Source organism: Limanda limanda, chromosome 9, assembly GCF_963576545.1.
Source record: "Limanda limanda chromosome 9, fLimLim1.1, whole genome shotgun sequence".
In the NCBI taxonomy this organism is placed as follows: Eukaryota; Metazoa; Chordata; class Actinopteri; order Pleuronectiformes; family Pleuronectidae; genus Limanda; species Limanda limanda.
The window spans coordinates 1116591-1136590 of record NC_083644.1 but is presented as its reverse complement, the minus strand read 5'-3'; the positions used below and the strand labels follow the sequence as shown (position 1 = coordinate 1136590).

At 45.7% G+C, this 20000-nt stretch overlaps 1 protein-coding gene across 1 annotated transcript in view; it reads right to left on the bottom strand.

The window, feature by feature from the left end:
- pde4dip (phosphodiesterase 4D interacting protein) overlaps positions 1-20000 on the bottom strand; it is a 32659-nt gene that overhangs the window by 8610 nt on the left and 4049 nt on the right. The window contains exons 6-23 of the mRNA XM_061078076.1: positions 19842-20000; positions 19609-19707; positions 19017-19154; positions 18400-18579; positions 18106-18300; positions 17742-18014; positions 16927-17068; positions 14674-14786; positions 14268-14410; positions 13774-14080; positions 12574-12748; positions 12380-12496; positions 10833-11286; positions 7783-8018; positions 7646-7694; positions 2368-2645; positions 1466-1615; positions 1109-1306 (exon numbers count right to left, since the gene is read on the bottom strand). Coding sequence (XP_060934059.1) covers positions 1109-1306; positions 1466-1615; positions 2368-2645; positions 7646-7694; positions 7783-8018; positions 10833-11286; positions 12380-12496; positions 12574-12748; positions 13774-14080; positions 14268-14410; positions 14674-14786; positions 16927-17068; positions 17742-18014; positions 18106-18300; positions 18400-18579; positions 19017-19154; positions 19609-19707; positions 19842-20000 — 3406 coding nt within the window. The remainder of the gene's footprint in view (positions 1-1108; positions 1307-1465; positions 1616-2367; positions 2646-7645; positions 7695-7782; positions 8019-10832; positions 11287-12379; positions 12497-12573; positions 12749-13773; positions 14081-14267; positions 14411-14673; positions 14787-16926; positions 17069-17741; positions 18015-18105; positions 18301-18399; positions 18580-19016; positions 19155-19608; positions 19708-19841) is intronic.

Here is a 20000-nt window from a genome sequence, read left to right as displayed (position 1 = left end):
AGAGGGACGGACAGAGGGACGGACGGAGGGACGGACAGAGGGACGGACGGAGGGACGGACGGACGGACGGAGGGACGGACGGAGGGACGGACAGAGGGACGGAGAGAGGGACGGACGGAGGGACGGACAGAGGGAAGGACGGAGGGACAGACAGAGGGATGGACGGAGGGACGGACAGAGGGACGGACAGAGGGACGGACGGACGGAGGGACGGACAGAGGGACGGACGGAGGGACGGACAGAGGGACGGACAGAGAGACGGACGGAGGGACGGACTTCTCTCTCTCTGTTAATCACAATCAATCTGTCTGGTTTCTAGTTTCCAGAGTAAATCCTCCTGCAGCTGAACCCTCCGGCTTCATCAGACATCGAGTGAAGTCATTAATGAGAAAGAACAGAAGGACCACGAGGAAGAGGAGGGACAGAGAAGAGAAGTGGATCATTCAAACACATTCAGTGCAGTTAGTGTTTGTCCTGTGAAGCAGCAGCAGATTGTCAGACTCTCTTTAGGCGAGGGGGCGGAGCTTGTAGAGCAGCTGTTCCTCATCCTCAGAAACTTTTGTGTTATTGAAATTCTCAGTGGGACAAAATCACTAAGTTTAGAACCCTATGTTTGTTAATGCACACACACACACACACGCACGCACGCACGCACGCACACACACACACACACATTTACTGATGCCTTCATACAAATTCACAATATTTACACTGAAATAAATCTTCAAAAAATATAATAATTTAATAAGTTCAAAGATGTTCATAGATTTAAAATAATTTTTTCTAAAATGAATTAAAATATGTTTTGTTTAAAACTAATATTCAGACTTTTAGCCTTTGGTGGTTAAATCAGTGCAATTAATAAGATTTGTGATGAATATTGATAAATTAAAATGTCTTTTTTTTGTGTGTCCTTTATACTTTAAGATGTTTTTGTTGATGCTTCTGTATTGCACATCCAGACCTTTGTGTAGAAACCTAGAACTAGTCTTTACAGTTTAATGTTGCACACACACACACACACACACACACACACACACACACACACACACACACACACACACACACACAGACACACACTCATGCATTGGCGGTCCGAGCGACGCACTCTCATTGGCTCCCAGCTGCCTCTGTAACATCTGCAGCTCCTGGTGCACCTCAGCCAGCGTGAACCCCGCTCCCCCCCCCCCGCCGGCGCCGCCGTGGACCCGTGGTCGCAGGGTGGAGGCGTGAGGAGGAACAGGTAAGGGAGCGGAGGAAACGTGGGGAGGAAACAGTGGGGCGGAGGTGAAGACTGAAGCTGGAGCTGGAGGAGTGGAAGTGTGAGAGACAGAGATGGAATGAAAGGACAAATGAAAGGAGGAGAGAGACAGAGACAGTAGAAGAAGAAGAAGAAGAAGATCTGCAGGAAGCAGCCGGTCGGAGGAGGAAGGAGAAACAACACCACGATGTCTCCTGGTCCTACCTGTCTGACTCTGCATGTCCGCAGCTCGGTGTGGCGAGCTGGGGCAATGCATGCTGGGACAGCTGAGGCAGGACTGGGTTCTGTGGGACGAGGCGATGGATGGAGGGACAGACGGAGGGCGGGACACGGTGCTACTGTGAGAGAGGCGATCTGGAAACGAGAAGAGTGTGATGTCACCTGAGGACACGACGGAGGGGACGGACACAGAGACAGTGTGTGTGTCATAGACATATATAAAGACCAGATATCTCGTTCGATTGAGCCGGACGTCACCACATGGCGGCCATCTTGCTAGGGGGCATCTCGCTCACCCATAACATTGTGTTGGTAAATAACCATAACATGCTCAATTTTCAACCGATTTTTAAACAGTTTGGTTTGTTATAAACGTCAGAGATGTAGTTATGACACTGCATACTTATGAATAATTATGTTATTTTCTAAAAAAAATTAATAACTTATGCAGTGTCATAACTACATCTCTGACGTTTATAACAAACCAAACTGTTTAAAAATCGGTTGAAAATTGAGCATGTTATGGTTATTTACCACTACCAACACAATGTTATGGGTGAGAGAGACGCCCCCTAGCAAGATGGCCGCCATGTGGTGACGTCCGGCTCCGTTGGCCGGCAGCGCAGACGAGACATCTAGTCTTTATATATGTCTATAGTGTGTGTGACGCTGAGGAGCAGAGACGTCACGTGACTGAAGTCAGGAAGTGGATTTAAAGTGATGATAAGTAGATTTGTTACCAAGTAAGTTATGTTTTCATCAGCGTTTGTTTGTGTGTGAATGTGAATGTGTGTCAGTTGTGTGTTGATTCCTCTCCTCGTGTGTGGACAGTGAGACACGCAGGTGCTACGTCCTCTAAGGACAAACCCAAGGGACAGACGTCTCACCTGGGGCGACTCGGCTGGAGGTGGGCGTGTCCTCCTGACCCAGCTCACTGGCGGCGTCCACGTCCGAGCAGAGGTCCAGGTCCTCGGTCGTGGAGCCATGCTCATCGGACACGTAGGAGATGCGATCTGATTGGTCGGAGGCGCCGGAGAGGGCGTGGCTGCTGCCGGGCGTGTCAGAGCGAGGAGAGTGAGGATGATGATGATGATGATGATGCTGGTTCAGTTTGGAGCGAAGAGACTCGATGATCTTGTCTTTCTGCTGCAGCTCCTTACTGAGTCTGTAACATACACACATAGATATATATATATACAGTTAATACGTGTTGTAAAGTCTATTTACTTTATTTCAATCTCTTGAATCTTCAGCAAACATCTGGACAGAGGAAGTAAAAAACATCTTTTCCAGCTTGTAAGAGAATCTGAAATGAATGGAGTTCATCTCAGAGACTAGAAGGTCCATCGAGCTTCTGAGTCCACTAACGTCCCTCTGTCTGTCTGTGGGACATTCATCTCATGGGCTTCACACTGTATCAGTCTGTGGACTGAGTGGGACATGTCTTCATCTAGGTCCTCAGATAAACTACAGCAGCGGTCAAACCTCGGATCAAAATCATCCTCAGATCATTGTGATCATTTGATTATTTTCACTTCACAATGATAGACAGACGGAGACAGACAGACAGACAGACAGACAGACAGACAGACAGACAGACAGACAGACAGACAGACAGACAGACAGACAGACAGACAGACAGACAGACAGACAGACAGACAGACAGACAGACAGACAGACAGACAGACAGACAGACAGACAGACAGACAGACAGACAGACAGACAGACAGACAGACAGACAGACAGACAGACAGACAGACAGACAGACAGACAGACAGACAGACAGACAGACAGACAGACAGACAGACAGACAGACAGACAGACAGACAGACAGACAGACAGACAGACAGACAGACAGACAGACAGACAGACAGACAGACAGACAGACAGACAGACAGACGGACAGACAGACAGACAGAAGGACAGATCAGCTGATCTCCTTCAGGGTAACAACAGTCACAGAATCTCCTCCTGTTCGGCGATTTGTCTACAAAGTGAAACCACGTTTGTTTTGCCTCTAAAATCCTTTCGTCATATTTCAAACTTCTATAAAAACCAAACACTTGAGGAGTGAGAGAGAAATTCAGAAGAATGGGTTATGAAAAACATTAACTTTTAAATCTTCCGTGTAGATAAACCAGGCAGGATGAACTCAAGGATTTCAAGCTTCACTCTGCAACACTGACTTTTAATAAAAAATTCTGCAACACAAACTATTAAAAGTGACAGAATATTGTTTGAGGACGACTCACGAAGAATAAACAACAACATCACAAACGTTTACAACAAACCCTGAACTAGTGTGAACTCTCTCTTCTGCAGGAGACACATGATGTGAATCTGTCTCCCTCTCTTTGTGGGCGTGGTCTTACTTGTCCAGCTGAGCGAGCAGCGTCCTCCTGTCCCTGTCCGTGTGTCTCCTCAGCAGCAGCAGCTCTCGCTCCTGAGCCTTCCACTCCCACAGGGAGAAGGAGAACAGAGCGTCTCTGTACAGCGGGCTGCTCTTAGACAGCATGGCCTTCCACAGAGGAGCCATCGCCCTCCTCCGACCTCCGACCTCCGACCCCTGCCCCTCGGCCCCCCTGTCCGGCTACTGAGTGTCCATGTCTGTCTCCTCTGTCCCTCACCGACTCCTGGATCCTCGTGAAACTTGTTCTGCTGTTTCTCCTCTCGGCCGAGTCTCCAGAGGAAACCGAGCGAGGCTCATTAGCCCCGAGCTCCTGACCCCTAAGTGTGTGTGAGTGTGTGTGTGTGTGTGTGTGTGTGTGTGTGTGTGTGTGTGTGTGTGTGTGTGTGTGTGTGTGTGTGTGTGAGAAAGAGTGAGGGATAAAAGGATGACCCAGCGAGCGGACGATCAGGTGTAAAGTAAATCCAGATTAGGTCCGGTCTTCCCACAGAGATGGAGGTGGGACGCTGTGGATCCTGGAGGTGAGTTCACTGATCCCAAGTCAGATTCTGAGGTTGAAGTTATTAATGTTTTGAATGTCTCGCAGCAGATTTAAAGTATTTGTTGCGTCCCCACGTTTTTGATTCCACCACAGCAGATCAGTCAGAAGGTTTCTTCTCCAAAGTGCAGCTCTAATAAAAGCACAGCTAGTAGATGTTGCTCCACCAGCGCAGGATGAGATTAACCATGAAATGAATTCAAAGGCCAACGAACAAAAACATTACTCAACAGCCGGAGGAAACTCAGAGCTGAACCCTGCCTCCCTCTCTTCTCCACGTCCTGTTTGTCACTGATAAAATGTCCTTTTATTCAAACCCTCTCTTCTGGTCTCTTTTGTACTGAAGCCTTGATGGTGGAAGCTCCAGCATCAGACCTGCGGGCGACGGTGGTGACAGCAGAGCGTCACAAAGAGGAGCAGGCCACAGAGGGATGTGTGTGAAAGGAGGTCCGGGTCCCGGGGGGCTCGTGAGCTCACGCTCCACCAAGCGTCAGCGAGAGAGAGAAACAGCAGCTGATCGGACGAGGATCCACGAAGAAGAACTTCCTCTTGTTTCAAACACGTGAAACCCAACGTGAGGTTCTTCTGCTGCAGAGCAGAAGGTGTGAGAACGTGTCCGACACACAGAGGAGATCTTCTCAGGAAGGAACCTTCACATCCAGCTGCAGTTGGAGGAGAATCCATGAAGTGGTTCAGTGGAAGAGAAGAAGCAGCCTGAAGATCGTGGTCCGTCCACAGAGAAGAAGATCAGAGCTGCTGGAGGTTTCCCACCATGTGCTGCTGCTGCTACACTGAAGAGAACTGATGCTGCCTCTCTCTCTGCTTCACCCCCCCCCCCTTACTTTCTCTCTCCTCTCTCCCTCTCTCTCTCTCCCTCTCTCTCTCTCTGACCTATTTCCTCCCCAGCCGAGGTCTTAATAACTTAACCTGATTAGAAGCCGAGCGCAGTGAAAGCCTCGGCAGCGTTATGACATCACAGCCGTCACGTGCACACTCATCACTCGTGCATGTTTCATTTGGACAAAGATTTTATCTCTAGTAGAATTTTATTTATTTATTTCCAGTTGTCTGATATAAATCAATAGATTCACATGTATCTGTGTAAATGTTTGGTGATATAAAAACGTTTATTTTACAGACTAAATAATGTAGAAATGATTCAAAATGAAACTTTAGAAATAATATATTTATCTCATTATATATTCTATATATTTGATTGTATTATTTTGAAAAATACATCTTATGTAAATATATACATATGTTTATATATATATTTAATTCATACACACACATAAAAGCACCAATAAAAGTGGAAATGCATTCAATTTTTAAGATTCGTTCAAAATATAAAATGTAGTATTTAATCATGTTTCTCTTTCAGGTCCCAGTGAATTTAACTCTTTGGTAAATTGATATTTTGTGGTTCTGTAGGTTGTGAACAGAATCATATTCAGTCTATGACGGGAACATTTCTGCCTTCGATAATAAAAACTGTTTGAATCAGAGCGACGAAATGAAATGACTGTCGCAGAAAACATGAAAACTCAGCTTCACATCTGCTCGACCATCTGTGCTCCTACGACATGATGTTAGATTACTGCAGTGCTCTCTCTCTCTCTCTCCCCCCTTTCTCTCTCTCTATCTCTCTCTCTCTCTGCCCCCCCTCTCTCCCCCCCAGCACCTTATTTGAACTGATGAATCTTGTTTGTCCTCGTGTGTCGTCTCTCATCACGTCTGTGTGCTCTCTGTTTAATTAGACGAGCGATCAGCCGGACTCATGAGCTCTGAGCCGCAGCAAAAATTAATAAATACATGAATGAGCTGGACGTCCCGACCAATGAGCTGCAGGGGGGGGACGGGCTGTGATGTAACAGTGACGTCAGAGGAAACTTTCCTGATTCAACACTGACTGATTCTTGATCGATCCGGAGGGAAATTTAGGAAAAGACCCGGAGGTCGATCCAACTGGGACCAGGAGGATGTGGTGATGTCATGATGATGACGTACTTTATGGTCTGTTTGACTCTAAATGATCATAATTCACTAAATGAACATCACCTGTTTGATGAAGACTTGAAACTAGAGACTGAGACATAAACTCCTGAGGAGAATGTTTACTGACTTTATAAAGTGAGAAGGCGAGTCATTTCCTTTAGAAACTACCAGTGGAGTCGCCCCCTGCTGGTCATTACACAGAAGCTACGTTTCAGGACTCTCATTTCAATAAACCATTCTTAAAGACATGTCCCTTGTGACATGTCTTTAGTTTGAAAATTATTCTTGAAGATGTTTCATCATGCATCATCTTAAAACATCCACTAAGAAAAAAGTCATCCAGAGTCATGTGACCAGCTCGTTACGTGTCCAACCCGCACACCCCCACTTCTCCTCCCTCATTAATTAGTGAATCAGCTCTAACCAGTGAGGTCATCAATCATTATCGAGCGAGCGTCTGATTATTCTGCCCCGAGGAACAAACATCAGCGTCACACACCGATACTTTCCAGTAACCAGCATCAAGGCTGGTGTCAAACAACAGCATCACTAAACATGGAGGGAACATGACGTAAACATGGAGGGAACATGACGTAAACATGAAGTAAACATGACGTAAACATGTAGGGAACATGGAGGGAACATGACTTAAACATGTAGGGAACATGGAGGGAACATGACTTAAACATGGAGGGAACATGACGTAAACAGGAAGTAAACATGGAGGGAACATGGAGGGAACATGACTTAAACATGGAGGGAACATGACGTAAACATGGAGGGAACATGACGTAAACATGACATAAACATGGAGGGAAAATGGAGGGAACATGACTTAAACATGGAGGGAACATGACTTAAACATGGAGGGAACATGTAGGGAACATGACTTAAACATGGAGGGAACATGACGTCAACATGACATAAACATGGAGGGAACATGGAGGGAACATGACTTAAACATGGAGGGAACATGACTTAAACATGGAGGGAACATGACGTAAACATAGAGGGAACATGACGTAAACATGGAGGGAACATGACGTCAACATGACGTAAACATGGAGGGAACATGACATAAACATGGAGGGAACATGACGTCAACATGACATAAACATGGAGGGAACATGGAGGGAACATGACTTAAACATAGAGGGAACATGACCTAAACATGGAGGGAACATGACGTAAACATAAATTAAACATGGAGGGAACGGGCACTGACCGGATGGCGAGCAGCTCCGTCTTCTCATCTGGATCTTCAGGCTGATCTCCTGAAGTTATGAAAATCATTTTTGTTAATATAAAATAATTCTTCAGCTGCAGGAAACAGTGAATGATGAAATCCAGGATCTGACTCACGTCCGCTGATCTTGGCTCCGACTCTTTGTGCCAGGGCGCTGCTCTGAGCCAGCTGCTCCCTGAAGCTCTGGCCCTGGTAGTAGTCGATGTCGTTGGCCCTCAGCAGCTCCTCGAAGCCCTTGGTGGTGTCGCCCAGGTGCTGAGTCAGGATCCTGCACAGGCCACGCCCCTCCCGCTGCCGCTGGCGCAGGTGAGACAGCTCTCGGGCCTGAGCCTGGATCAGAGAGTCGAACTTCCTGCCGACACAGAGAACACGACTGTGAGCAGCAGTGAGGTCATTTAGGATCAAAGACATAACACCAGGAAATGATATGAGTCCTGATCGATTATTGTCACAATAAAAAATATCGTCACCCGAAAAGTTCTAAATTATTCAAACTCCAGGAAATGTCAAAACACTATTTGCAAGAACTTCTCCAGAGTTCAGATTTGAAAGCAGTTTATGAAAAGACGAAGACATTTTCAGTCTCAGTAGAATTAACCATAAACTGTGAGGATCTTACTTATATACATGTTTTATATCCCACTGATCCTCTGGACTTCAGGAGGCATCACAGTCTTCCACATGTTCACTGAAGGACATGTTCACTAAAGGACATGTTCCCTGAAGGACATGTTCACTGAAGGACATATTCCCTGAAGGACATGTTCACTGAAGGACATGTTCCCTGAAGGACATATTCCCTGAAGGACATGTTCACTGAAGGACATGTTCCCTGAAGGACATGTTCACTGAAGGACATGTTCACTGAAGGACATATTCCCTGAAGGACATGTTCACTGAAGGACATGTTCCCTGAAGAACATGTTCACTGAAGGACATGTTCACTGAAGGACATGTTCCCTGAAGGACATGTTCACTGAAGGACATGTTCCCTGAAGAACATGTTCACTGAAGGACATGTTCCCTGAAGGACATGTTCACTGAAGGACATGTTCACTGAAGGACATATTCCCTGAAGGACATGTTCACTGAAGGACATGTTCCCTGAAGGACATGTTCACTGAAGGACATGTTCACTGAAGGACATGTTCACTGAAGGACATGTTCACTGAAGGACATGTTCCCTGAAGGACATGTTCACTGAAGGACATGTTCCCTGAAGGACATGTTCCCTGAAGGACATGTTCACTGAAGGACATGTTCCCTGAAGGACATGTTCACTGAAGGACATGTTCCCTGAAGGACATGTTCCCTGAAGGACATGTTCCCTGAAGGACATGTTCCCTGAAGTACATGTTCCCTGAAGGACATGTTCCCTGAAGGACATGTTCACTGAAGGACATGTTCCCTGAAGGACATGTTCACTGAAGGACATGTTCCCTGAAGGACATGTTCCCTGAAGGACATGTTCCCTGAAGGACATGTTCACTGAAGGACATGTTCCCTGAAGGACATGTTCCCTGAAGGACATGTTCCCTGAAGGACATGTTCACTGAAGGACATGTTCCCTGAAGTACATGTTCCCTGAAGGACATGTTCCCTGAAGGACATGTTCACTGAAGGACATGTTCCCTGAAGGACATGTTCACTGAAGGACATGTTCCCTGAAGGACATGTTCCCTGAAGGACATGTTCCCTGAAGGACATGTTCACTGAAGGACATGTTCACTGAAGGACATGTTCCCTGAAGGACATGTTCCCTGAAGGACATGTTCACTGAAGGACATGTTCCCTGAAGGACATGTTCCCTGAAGGACATGTTCCCTGAAGGACATGTTCCCTGAAGGACATGTTCCCTGAAGTACATGTTCCCTGAAGGACATGTTCCCTGAAGGACATGTTCACTGAAGGACATGTTCCCTGAAGGACATGTTCACTGAAGGACATGTTCCCTGAAGGACATGTTCCCTGAAGGACATGTTCCCTGAAGGACATGTTCACTGAAGGACATGTTCCCTGAAGGACATGTTCCCTGAAGGACATGTTCACTGAAGGACATGTTCCCTGAAGGACATGTTCCCTGAAGGACATGTTCACTGAAGGACATGTTCCCTGAAGTACATGTTCCCTGAAGGACATGTTCCCTGAAGGACATGTTCACTGAAGGACATGTTCCCTGAAGGACATGTTCACTGAAGGACATGTTCCCTGAAGGACATGTTCCCTGAAGGACATGTTCCCTGAAGGACATGTTCACTGAAGGACATGTTCACTGAAGGACATGTTCCCTGAAGGACATGTTCACTGAAGGACATGTTCACTGAAGGACATGTTCACTGAAGGACATGTTCACTGAAGGACATGTTCCCTGAAGGACATGTTCACTGAAGGACATGTTCCCTGAAGGACATGTTCACTGAAGGACATGTTCCCTGAAGGACATGTTCCCTGAAGGACATGTTCCCTGAAGGACATGTTCCCTGAAGGACATGTTCCCTGAAGGACATGTTCACTGAAGGACATGTTCCCTGAAGGACATGTTCACTGAAGGACATGTTCCCTGAAGGACATGTTCACTGAAGGACATGTTCACTGAAGGACATGTTCCCTGAAGGACATGTTCCCTGAAGGACATGTTCCCTGAAGGACATGTTCACTGAAGGACATGTTCCCTGAAGGACATGTTCACTGAAGGACATGTTCCCTGATGGACATGTTCACTGAAGGACATGTTCACTGAAGGACATGTTCCCTGAAGGACATGTTCCCTGAAGGACATGTTCCCTCCCTCACGTTCACAGAGAACATCTGTGATCTAACACCTCCAGTGATGAAAGGATCAGGCTAAACCATCAGGAGGAAACTGATTCATCCAATAATGAAATGATCAGAGCCTTTATTCTTTATTTTAAATGTATATATTACAATTAAAATATTTTATCAAATTATTTAATCAAAATGTTTCCCTGTTTTCAAAACATTTTTGTTAAATTCATTGTAAAGTTTATTTCCACAGAAATCTCGTCCTCTCTCATCCCAGAAACACTCAAATCATTTCTGACCACTTCCTCTTTCCTGTATCACTGATGATTATGAAGTGTTAGTTTTTAAATAAAAGTATGAATGATATTACATCACAACTTCCTGTGGTGTCTCTGTGTCTCACCCCGGCCACGTGGCGGACCTCCCGTCCTGCTCGGTGGACGCCTTCCCTCCGGTCTTCAGCTGGTTCTCCAGAGCGTCCACTCGGGACTCCAGCTGCTGGAGGCCCTGGTCCGGGTGGGGCTGCCTGGGGGAGGCCAGCGCCCCCCCGTCAGACGACTGCCAGCCCTCGTCCTCCTCCGAGGCCTGGAAGCACCAGTTGACCTTGCGTGGCGTTGCGGGGGGGTCGTCGGGGGGGACGGAGAGGGAGCGGAGGCGGTGCTGGAGTCCGCGGATCACGGCCTGCGAGCGGGTCAGCTGCGAGCGGAGGTCCTCCACCAGGCGCTGGAGGGAGGACGCCTCCTCGGAGCCGGGGGTCCCGGTGCTGGGGGGGGTGGTGGTGGTGGTGGTGGTGGTGGGGGGGGGCCACCACTGGGAGCCACAGTCCAGAGACGTGCACATCTCCAGGTCATCGAACTCTGAGAGGGACGCAAAGTAAATACAGTAAACACATTGAAAACAGGTGAATACAGTTATTGATCCATTCTTTGATTTCAGCGGGGGGGTCACAGAAGGTCAACCAGGCTGATGATGGAGTCACGTGAATTTTCCCAGTTGGAAATTAATTTGTACGATTATTCCGACACCAGAATCTGGAAATCAGTCGAGTTTGAGCTGCAACAAAAAAACTCTGATTCCCTGATTTCACTTTGACTCGTCGTCTTCCTGGTTTCCTACAGTCACACATGGAGTCTCCAGCAGGTTCTCACCAGAGGAACCAGACCTGCTGCAGATCCAGATCCAGATCCAGATCCAGATCCAGATCCAGATCCAGATCCAGAGTGGACCTGTTTCCTGAGGAGACCGACGGCAGAGGAGGAACTGGAGTTGTTGGAGGTGTGGTTTGCTGACCTCTAGTGGTTCTAAGTCGTTATTACAACGGCACCAGGATCCAGGAATCTCTTTCCTTCAGTCAAGTGGATGTTCTCTGGTCATTTGATCCTGGATCTTGATAATAATCAGTCACGTATGAAGAGGATAATATCCATGTGTGTGACTCGGTGCAGCTCGATTGAGTTTAAGGAGCAGCTGGTCCTCGGGGGGGGTGAGAACTCTACTGAGGGACATTCTAGGTTCAATCTGAATTGTTTAGAGCAGAGGTCTTCAACAGGGGGTCCGCGACCCCTAGGGGATCCGCGAAGGTACTGCAGGGGGGGTCGCAAAATCTTTAGTTGATTAGACAATTTTTTTCCCACAAATTTAAATGTCTTTAAATACACATTAACATGAATCCAACATATAATAGCGAACGGATAAATGGAGGCAGAAGACGTTATCTTTCTGTATATTATTTGAATAGCTTAGTATTGATTTCACAATAACAGGGTACCTATGTTTATACATGGCACTTGGCCCAGTTTAATAATAAACATAATTTCATAAAATATATATAGTAGGGGGTCCCTGCTCTTTCTCTCCATCAGTTTAGGGGTCCTTGGCCTGAAAAACATTGAAGACCCCTGGTTTAGAGTCTTAGATGAAGCTCCTCAGAGGGGGGGGGGGGGTGAATACCTGGGCTGCTGGTGTCTTCCCGCTCCGCCTCGGTCTCGCTGCGGCCGCACGTCTCGTAGCCCAGGTCCTGCAGGTCCACCTGGACCTGTTTGCTGTCCTGCTGCACCGCCGTCTCCGCTGCAGAGACACAGGAGACATGTCTGTGACGGGGGTTTGTCCCTGAGATACACGCACTGACCAGCAGGGGGACTCACTGAGCAGCTCCCTGAAGTCTTTGAGCTGCTCGGCCTGGGCCTGCACCGTCGCCTCCGACACCATCAGCCGCTCCCTCAGCTCCTTGCTCCTCTGCTGCCGGAGAAGCTCCGCCCTCTCAGGGGCTGCAGCGCCGCCCAGGTGCATGCTGGGACGCAGCTCGCCGGCCTGGACACACTGTTCACAAAGATGTGATGATCACAACTTTTAGCTTTATTACAGTTAGGGTTGCAAAGGGGCGGAAAGTTTCCGGTAAATTTCTGGAAACTTTCCAGAAACTTTCCGTGGGAAGTTAAGCTTGGGAATTTTGAAAATAATATCAATGATATTACTGGGAAAAATATATTAGCATGCTGATTGAGGATTGCTCATCTGTTCATCTAGCCTATTTCCATTCATTTATCCATCAATTGTAAAATATGTTTACAGACGATTCCAATTGTTTGACTAACTATTTATATCTCTGGCATTGCATTAGTGTTTTTTTACAAACTTTTTTCTCATCTTATTCTACAGAACAATGCCACGTGCACTCTCTCATGTGTGGAGACATTTCACCCCATCCAATGTAGAAGGAAAGGCTGTGTACATTTGCAAATACTGTGCAAAGACCTATGTTAAGAATGACACAACGATGCAGAAGCATATAGTCAAGTGCCCAAAGTTTCCTCAGGGCTCAAATCAGCCTATGACACAACAAAATGTTTATATTTATGTCTGTATATGACAAGGTAAATACAGTTAGTATAAATTACCCACAACATTTCCAGTTTATTCCCCTTAATTCCCATTAATTCCCGTATATTCCCGTTAATTCCCATGGAAAGTTTCCAACTTTGAAAATTCCCGGAATTTTGCAACCCTAATTACAGTTCTTCTTAGAAAAGATTTGTTTTGTCACAAGATTCATAAACTCATGTATCAAGAAATAGATTTAAAGGAATGAAAAAGGGAAAATACACATGAGCATCAGATAAATGAACTTAACTCTGAATACAGATAAGATGTTAACACTAAACTAACACTAACACGATATACGGCAATGATTATAATAAAGGATTGTTTAACAAATAAAATAAATAAAAAAAGAAAGAAAGAAGGAAGAATAAATATATGGATTATATTTCAGAATCCACCACACGTGTCCCTCACATGTTTAAATTCCTGTCGTGAAGACGTCAGAGACACTTCCTGTTTCTCACCTGAGAGGCGGAGCTGAGCTGGTGCTGTGATCTGGAGGCTCCGCCCATCCTCGGCTCGTCCCGGGTGTGGACGTCGGTGTGAGACAGAGACAAGTCACTGTCCCAGGCTTCCCACGTCTCTGAGCCCTCCTCCTCCTCCTCTTCCTCCTCCTCCTCCTCCTCCTCCTCTTCCTCCTCCTCTCCGATGGTCACGTCCAGCTCCTCCTCCTCCTCTTCCTCCTCCTCCTCCTGGTGGTGGTTTTGAGCGTTCTCCTGCAGCCGATGGTTTAGATCCTGGTTCTGATCCTGGAGGCTGAGCAGAGTTTTCCTTTAAAGGAGGAGAATTAAATTCAGTTAAATCTCATGAAAACATCCAAACATATAAATCTGACGTAGTTTCACATGTGGAATATTTGAACCCAAGGTTTATTGATACTAATATGACATAAACAGAGGATAAAAGAATAAAACGGAAGAGTCTGAATCTAAACAGTACGTATGTGTGTGTGTCCTACCTCATGTGTGAGAGTGAGGAGAAGCCGCTCCTCCTCAGCTGAGCCTTCAGCTCCGTCAGCTCCCGCTCCACCGCACGCTTCTGCTCCACCAGCTGCTTGACCTCCGCCAGGCCCTGGCCCTCCGTCACCGGACCTGCACACAGCTGTTCACACAGGGAGCACTGTGAAGGAAGAGGGACGCCATGACGCCTAAAGTGAAGCCGGATCATAGGGATCCCCCTGGTGGCTGGATTCAGTACAGGTCCTGAACCCGGCTTCCTCCATGTTAGCAGATGGGACGTTGACCAAAGTCGCTCAAGGGTCAAGAACACGTTAAACTTATTTTTTGGTCATTTGAGTCAGTTCTTGTTGAAGTGTTTGTGTTTGTGATAAGTTAAAATAGTAAATTGATGATCTACAAACAGACCTGGTCCTGGACTGGGCTTCGTCCCTTGGTGCTGCTCAGGTCCGCCTCCTCTTCATCAATGCTCTCTGCTTCCTCGCTGGTCACATCATCGTCTTCATCGTCTGAACTCGCTTCTACAAAATGAAAGAAAGTAGAACAATTTAAAGAAGGAATTCTACTTTCATTCAGTTCATTTAGTTTTTATTTTTCTCCTGAGTGTCCGTCACAGAACAAGCATGATGTGGGTTCACTACACAACTTGAGCTTCAGATAGTTTGAGTTTGTGAAGAAGCTGCTTGTTCTCCATGAATCAAGTAAAGAAGACGTTTGATGTTTGTACATTGTTTCTGAACACTAGAGAATATAAACCTTTAAACACTAATGAACAATTATCAACCTGAACACACGAAGATTAAATCAAATCAAATCAAATCAAATCAAAGTTTATTGTCACATGCACCAATGACAGCGTCATCGGAGCAGGGAAATTCTTGTGACCTGGCAGGCGACATCTATGCTTTACAAAATAAAATAAAATAAAAAAATAAAATAAAAAAAGATTATGTTTCTGTTAAATAAAAACTCATCTGCTTTAAATGTTTAATATGAAGCTGAAACTTGACGAATGACTGAGACTCAGTAAAAATATGCATCATGGACAAAATGCCTCCATCAACAGAAGAAGCTGGTTTCACCAGAAGAGGATTCTGGGTAATCTGAGCCTGTGAAACTTTATATGCAGCAACATGAATCCTGAATAAAGATGACAACAGCATCATCAGGGAGGTTTTTATACATGTGACCATGTGACCTCCTGTTTGTCTTTGTGAAATCTGTTAATTATCGTTCAGATTATTTCTTGTGTATGTCCAGTTTTAGGCAATAAACAAATCAACTATTTAACATGAATACAAACAAGGGAATTCAATGTTTCTCCATTTTATTATTATGTGACTGCCAACATGGGAAATTCATGTGGAGGAAAATATGACACATTAAATGTTAATAAGTCTGAAGTGAGTTTTGGAAACTGTGGAAACACAACGACGACAAACCTTGTGTGTTTGTGAGCATCACAACTGGGCTGTTCTGTGCTTTGGTGAAACTGGAGCTTTAAACGTGTGATTTTATATGAAAACCTCCTTCAGATCATAAGAGATGATGATTCATGTTCAGGTTGTTTCTCATTTCAGTGAAACGTGCAGAACGATTTCACTGCTTCATTAAAACATTTATACTTTCTGCTTCAGTGTGAAACTCATTTAATCACATTCATTCATTTCCAATGTCACAGAAGCAAAGAAAGATTTAAATTGTTGAGTTTTTTCATAAACGTCCACTGGAAACATGAATATATTATAATAATATGCAAATATTCTCTCAATTATTATTCATATTGTTATAATCATTAATAACAAGTAAACAAAGCATGTGCAGAAATCGGTTAGGCTTGTTAATGTTGCTGATCATGCAAACACACACACACATACACGCACGCACACAGACACACATTAACTGATGCCTTCATACAAATTCATAATATTTACACTGAAATAAAGCTTCAAATAATATATAATAATTTAATAAGTTCAAAGTTGTTCATAGATTTAAAATAATTTGTTCTAAAATGAATTAAAATATGTTTTGTTTACAAAAAAAGAAAAAAAAGAAACTTTCAGACTTTTAGCCTTTGGTGGTTAAATCAGTGCAATTAATAAGATTTGTGATGAATATTGATAAATTAAAATGTCTCTTTTTTGTGTGTCCTCTATACTTTAAGATGTTTTGTTGATGCTTCTTTATTAAACATCCAGACGTTTGTGTAGAAACCTAGAACTAGTCTTTACAGTTTAATGTTGACAAGTCAGAACTTTACTGAAGTGATTCTCAGAGGCACAAAGAAAATAATATAATAATTTCACAGTTTTGTGTTCAGTGTATTTCTGTGACATTTCATGCTTCTGATGACGTTGGAGACAGAAACAAACAAATCTCCTCCAGCTCATACAAATCCATCTCATTTATGAAACCGACTTCTCCCTCGAGGTGTGAAGAAGCGTGACTGAGTTTCACGTTAGAAGCCAAACGTCACTCCTGCTCCATTTCCATCCTTGTCACCATGGTAACCATTAAACATGTTCAGTGTTAGTGGGAAATCAAAGAGCGCCACCACAGCGAGTCACTCCATGCAGACCACCGCCACCACAGACCCCGCCTCCAGCTGCTGGGGGAGTCGCCGTTACAAATACTGTCCCATGCTTCTCTGATGCCCACCTCCAAACTCAGGCTGCCGCTCCCGGCCCGGGGGGACGCCGCCGTCCCGCCGGACCAGGCTCTCCCTCAGCTCCTGGACCTCCTGCGTCAGGCGCTCCACCAGCTGGAGATCGGAAGGCTCCACCATCTGCCTCTGGAAGTCCTGCAACACACACAAGTGGTCAGGACATGCAGTGAAGAGCTGGGACGGAATCAAACCCGCGGCCTCAGAACACGAGGAGGCGTCTCACACACGTGAGCCGTCGGGGACAACAGGGTTTGTAACTTTCTCTTTTATACGTTGAGTAAAAGATAAACAGTTTTCAAACCCACAGGATTGTGTGTGAATGAACGTTAATCCAGCAGATTAATACACAAAGTTCTGATAAATCCGTGTGTGAGTGTTGTTGTGTGAGTGTAGTTGTGTGAGTGTAGTTGTGTGAGTGTAGTTGTGTGAGTGTAGTTGTGTGCGTGTTGTTGTGTGAGTGTTGTCGTGTGAGTGTAGTTGTGTGAGTGTTGTTCAAGATTCAAGATTTTTTTATTGTCAAATGAACAGTGATAACATGAAGCAGTCACTGTCAATGAAATGCTTGGGTCACACACTCTCTTTAAGCAATGCTCAGTAAACCCAAAAAAAATAAAAAATAAAATAAAAATAGAATAGTATAAAATAGAATAAAAAAAGAATAAAATAGAATAACAATAAAATAGAATATCAAAAATGTAAAATAGAAAATAAAATATATATATCTAAATATATATCTTGTGTGAGTGTGAGTGTTGTTGTGTGCGTGTTGTCGTGTGAGTGTAGTTGTGTGCTCCTCCCTCTCACTGACCCTGATAAGCTCCTCCTTCACCAGCAGACTCCTGCTGAGGGCGTCCAGCCTCTCAGTCTGACTCCTCCTCAGCTCCTCCTTCTCCTCCTGCCTCCTGAGCGCCAGGCGCAGCTCCTCCTGCACCGCCTGCAGCTCCAGGGCCGAGTCGGCTCCGGAGTCGGACCTGCACCCGGACCCGGACCTGCACCCGGACCCGGAGCTCAGCTGTCTGCGCAGCTCCTGGAGTCTGGAGGTCTGCTCGGTCATCAGGTCCCCGAGCTGCAGCGCAGAGTCCTGCAGGGGGGGGGGGGGTGTCCTCACTTATATATGTGTATTAAAGTTATATTAATATCTGTGTGTCTGACTCTCAGCTCCTCTGCTCTACCTGGATGTACTGGTCCCTGGAGCCGATGGACGTGAGCAGACCCTGGACCTGGGCCTGGTGCTCCTGGGCCTGACGGGTCCGATCGGACAGAACCTCCTGGAAGAGGCGGTCCTTGAGCTGGAGGCGGAGTTTCAGCTCCTCCAGAACGTCGCTGGGAGCCGAACGGACCTGAGCCAGCAGGGAGCAGCGCAGATCCTGACGGGCGAGGAAGAAGAAGAAGAAGAGGAAACGTGAATCCTTGAGGCAGACTCAGGTTGTAACGGACCTTCACGCCGTGGCTCCTCCTCCTCGTACCTGCGCCTCCTGCGTGCGAGCGAGCAGCGCCCCCTGCAGCTGAGTGATGATGGCGTCTCGCTCCCTCAGGGACCAGCTCTGCGTCTCCTCGCTCTGCTGCCGCAGCCGCTGCACGTCCCACCCGGCGTCCACCAGCTGCCGCAGAGCCACGGCTTTACCACGCAGCAGCAGCTCCAGGCTCTGAAGTAACACATATTATATTATATTATATTATATTATATTATACTGCATTATATTGCATATTGCAATTTGACACTGATCACTGTTTTAGCATTTCACTTTTTATATCTTTTATATATGTATATAGATATGTTTATGTCTAAATAAATGTTACTTTGTATAAATATTAGAAAAAGTGAGTAAATAAGAAGTAAATAGTGAGTAAATATATATTGTTTTTTATTGTTTGTCTTATGTGTGTTGTGTATTTATTGTGTTTTTATGTTTCCACGTTCATTGTATGCACCAATAACCAGAACAAATTCCAGGCAGGTCAACCTACTTTGCAATAAATACCTTCTGATTCTGACAGACACACGAACACACAACAGATTCATCCAGGAGATGATGGGTGTGTGTTTGTGTTACTTTGTGTGTGTCTGTGTGTGTGCGCTCACAGTGATGGTCTCCTGGTTGTTGTCCAGGACGCAGCGTTGTCTCTCCAGGTCTCTCTCCTTCTCTCGGAGCAGCAGGCGAAGGCGTCGAGACTCCTCCTCCTTCTCCTCCACACAGAGGAACTTCTCGTCCACGGCGCGCTGCACAAACACAAACTCTATCGTCACGGAATCACACAACGACCCGAGAAGACTTATTAAAATAAAGCCTCTTAGTCTCTTAGAGGTTTATTGTTATATTGTTCTTAATGTCTGATTCTTTCAGGCACCACTTAGATTCTTATGTAGTTTGTTTACCTGATGTTAAAATGTTAATATTCATCAAATGTTCATCAATAAGAAACGTTACAGGAGCTGGTGGCAAAGATTAAATAACATAAACAGATAAATTTAACTTTTAGATGTCGGGTCATTGGTTTTTATTACCAGTTAAAAACATGCAGCCTGTAAATCTCTCTCTTCTCCATCGCTCCTTTAATGTAACGTAGAGGTTTACTGGTTGAATAAAGGTTGATAATGTAAAGTATTTCTGTTGGACACGTGACTCGGGCCTCTCTCTCTCTCTCTCTCTCTCCCTCTCTCTCTCTCTCTTCACCTCCAGAGCTCGGTCTCGTTCTCTCACTCGCTGCCGCAGCGTGAGAAGCTGAGCGTCTCTCTTCTGGTCCGAACGCTCGTCCAGCAGCTCCCAGGTTTCCTGACGCCAGGAAACAGAAGGTTGAGTTCCACATGAGGTTAGTTTCTACTGCTTCTGTTTCTACGTGGTCCTGAGACAGGGAGGAGTTGTGTTGTTGTTGTTGTGCACAGTGTGTTGGTTTGTGTGTGTCTGACCTCCAGCAGCTGATCTTTGGTCTGAAGCGACGTGGTCAGCTGTGCGATGGTCTTCTCCCTCTCCTCCTTCTCGCTCGCCCTCTCTTGCTCGCCCTCCCTCAGCTGCTCCTCTCTCTCCTGCAGGGCCGACCGAGCCTTGTCCAGAACCGAGTGCAGCTC